The sequence below is a fragment of the Quercus robur genome, chromosome 6 (assembly GCF_932294415.1).
Source record: "Quercus robur chromosome 6, dhQueRobu3.1, whole genome shotgun sequence".
NCBI classification, from domain to species: domain Eukaryota; kingdom Viridiplantae; phylum Streptophyta; class Magnoliopsida; order Fagales; family Fagaceae; genus Quercus; species Quercus robur.
Genome location: NC_065539.1, coordinates 6178781 through 6181455, shown reverse-complemented (window position 1 = coordinate 6181455; position 2675 = coordinate 6178781). Strand labels below are relative to the sequence as shown.

The 2675-nt window shown below is 40.9% G+C and overlaps 1 protein-coding gene across 1 annotated transcript; it reads left to right on the top strand.

Moving 5' to 3' along the window:
- The first annotated feature begins 1622 nt into the window (after positions 1–1622).
- Positions 1623–2060, top strand: LOC126689775 (protein PELPK1-like). Its single transcript, XM_050384954.1, has one exon. The coding sequence runs from the start codon at positions 1623–1625 to the stop codon at positions 2058–2060; it is 438 nt and encodes a 145-aa protein (XP_050240911.1).
- The last annotated feature ends 615 nt before the right edge of the window (positions 2061–2675 follow it).

Below are 2675 nucleotides of genomic sequence, written 5' to 3'. Positions count from 1 at the left end.
ACCGGCCGACCCGATCAAGTCACTGGTCGGCGGCGGGTCATTTGTTCCAAAAACCGACTCCGGCGGGTCGGTCTCGGTTTTCCTCCCAAAACCCGAAAAAACCCGATCCGACCGATGTACTAAGAATTTCAAGCAAAAAAATTCCAGAATCCGGCAGAAATTTCCAGAATCCGGCGGGATTTTCCAGATTCCAGCGGGATTTTCCAGATTCCGGCCTCAAATTTCCAGATTCCGACTTCAAATTTTCAGATTCTGGCAACAAATTTTCATATTTCGGCGACTTATCAAGTAGATCTATTGATATTTCATCCAAATCTAGTGAAATCTCACCGGATCTAGCGAGATCTCACCAGATCTGGTTAGATCTCCGCCGGATTTGTCGTTTTTTCGCCTGAAATCAACTATTTTGACTGGATTTTTCACCGTGGACGGTTCCGACCGAACCGACCGTATTCCCAACACAAAACCGACCAAGCCGATCCGACTCCCTCGCCGGTCAGCGGCGGATTAGGATTTTCTCAACCCGATTCTATCGGGTCGGTCTCGGGTTGGGCACAAACCCGACCCGGACCGACCCGTGGACACCCCTAGTGAAAGGTAAGAACATTTCTGAGACTTCACTCCCAAAAACTTGGAACTTCATTCTTGTGAGACTAACTTTGCCATCGGAGGGGGTTTGGCCGGTCTTCTCCGGTCCCCTTTTTGACAGCGCTTGCTTTTTATAGGCCTTCCACCGCTTCAGTAGCCCACCGAAGCCAGATCATCCACCTTACTGATTCGGAGCGATATTAATTTCAAAATATGAAACATCGTAAAAAGCAATTGTAAAACTTTATATATTTCAGTTTTTGTTTTTCGTAATGTAGATATATTCAAGTTCTCTTTTGATTTAAATTTTGTGTAATTTATGTCTCTTATTAACCCCCCTAAAAAAAATCCCGGAGCCGCCACTAGTTTAATGGTGGAGACAGATTTGAATTTCATGAGAGGAATTCGGTAAAGGTATTGTGAGATAGGATGTGGTCGTTTGGGATTTAGGTTAAATTCTTAAGAGAATCAATTAAGAGGAAACCTAGGCAGTTTAGATTGGCTTTTATGTCACTTTAGTTTTGAAAAATGATACTATGCAAGAGCCATAAACTTGTAAGTCTGAAATCCATCAGATAGTCCATTCTCATAATAAGTTGATTACTTGATAGTCCATCCCCTGCCGACATTGTTGATTTCATTTATATAAATATATACATACATATATATATATATATATATATATATATATATCTTTGCATTATGCTAGTGTGTCCAATGCTGATGAGTCATATATATATATATATATATATATACACCGAAACAGATTATTTTTGTTTAGCTATAACCTGAGAGGGTAGGTAGGTTGGAATTTGAACAGGCTTTAAGTCTAGTTGAGATGGTGAACTAACCAGAACTTCTCTCATGCATTCCCAACTACATCTCATCAAACACTTGGAACGTACCCTTCACATTCCACTCTATAAATACCAATTAAAATTTCCTGCCTTAAACACTTCAACACATAACCGAAATAGAAGTTACCCATATATATATACAGAAAAGACTGGCTATCTCTCTGATCCTATCAAACAATGGCTAGTTGCAATCATGTTTTCATTTTGGCTTTAATTGTAACATTGTCTTTGTCAAGCATTAATATGAGCTTGGCTGCTCGTCAACTATTGCAAACGCCTGCAGCTCCATCTCTGCCAACACTGCCTCCATTGCCTTCAATGCCAACACTGCCTCAAGCCACATTGCCACCACTGCCTAGCACGCCATTGCCAACTCTGCCAACACTGCCAACTACCACACTGCCACCATTGCCGTCACTGCCAACTCAACCAACTCTGCCAAAGTCCACGTTGCCACCATTGCCAAGCACCCAAATCCCCTCCTTACCAAATCCGACTTTGCCAACGACTCTTCCTCCTCTGCCAGCGACTCCATTGCCCACCATCCCTACAACAATCCCGTCAATTCCTACAATTCCAACAATTCCCTTCTTCTCCCCACCCCCATCAAACTGAACTAGTAGTCCTTGAAACGCTGCAGCCACGAGACCATTCAGGCATTCACTCTTCTTCACCCATTTTGGGATGGCTGGCTTCTTGAAGTGTTTCTCGAGTTTGTTGGAGCCTGCCTTGCTTCTATATATGTGTTAAAAGGAACCAGTGGGTTTATGATAGTACTCGTTTGTATTTGTCATTGAAGACTCATTCCTTACTTATTTTAGTGTCATTCAGATTGTTATTGTCATGCTTTCCCTTACAACATGATTTCTTATTTATTCTAATGATGGTCCTTTCTATCTTCTTCCTCCCCCCCAACCCAACGCAAAAAGGATAAAGTTTATTTAATAAAATCGTCTAAGATAAACATATTACACTAGTTTAGGAGTAATTATTTTTTTGGACTTCCCCATAAATGCACAACATACAAATATGATGGACAAGTCCATTATAGACAAAAAAAGGGTTGACAAATAGATGACCCCGAAACAGCTTAGAGTAAAGACTCTTTTATTTGCTTCACGGTAGATGTGTTGGATTGAAACTTGCCAAGGCTTGGCAAGAATGTACGTTTCAGCAATCAGTAATTAAAACATTAATTGACAAATGAGAAATAAAAGCACTAGTAAGAAA

Bases quoted from the DNA above. Each gene is read 5' to 3' on its own strand.
- LOC126689775 (XM_050384954.1), top strand. From the start codon at position 1,623: ATGGCTAGTTGCAATCATGTTTTCATTTTGGCTTTAATTGTAACATTG.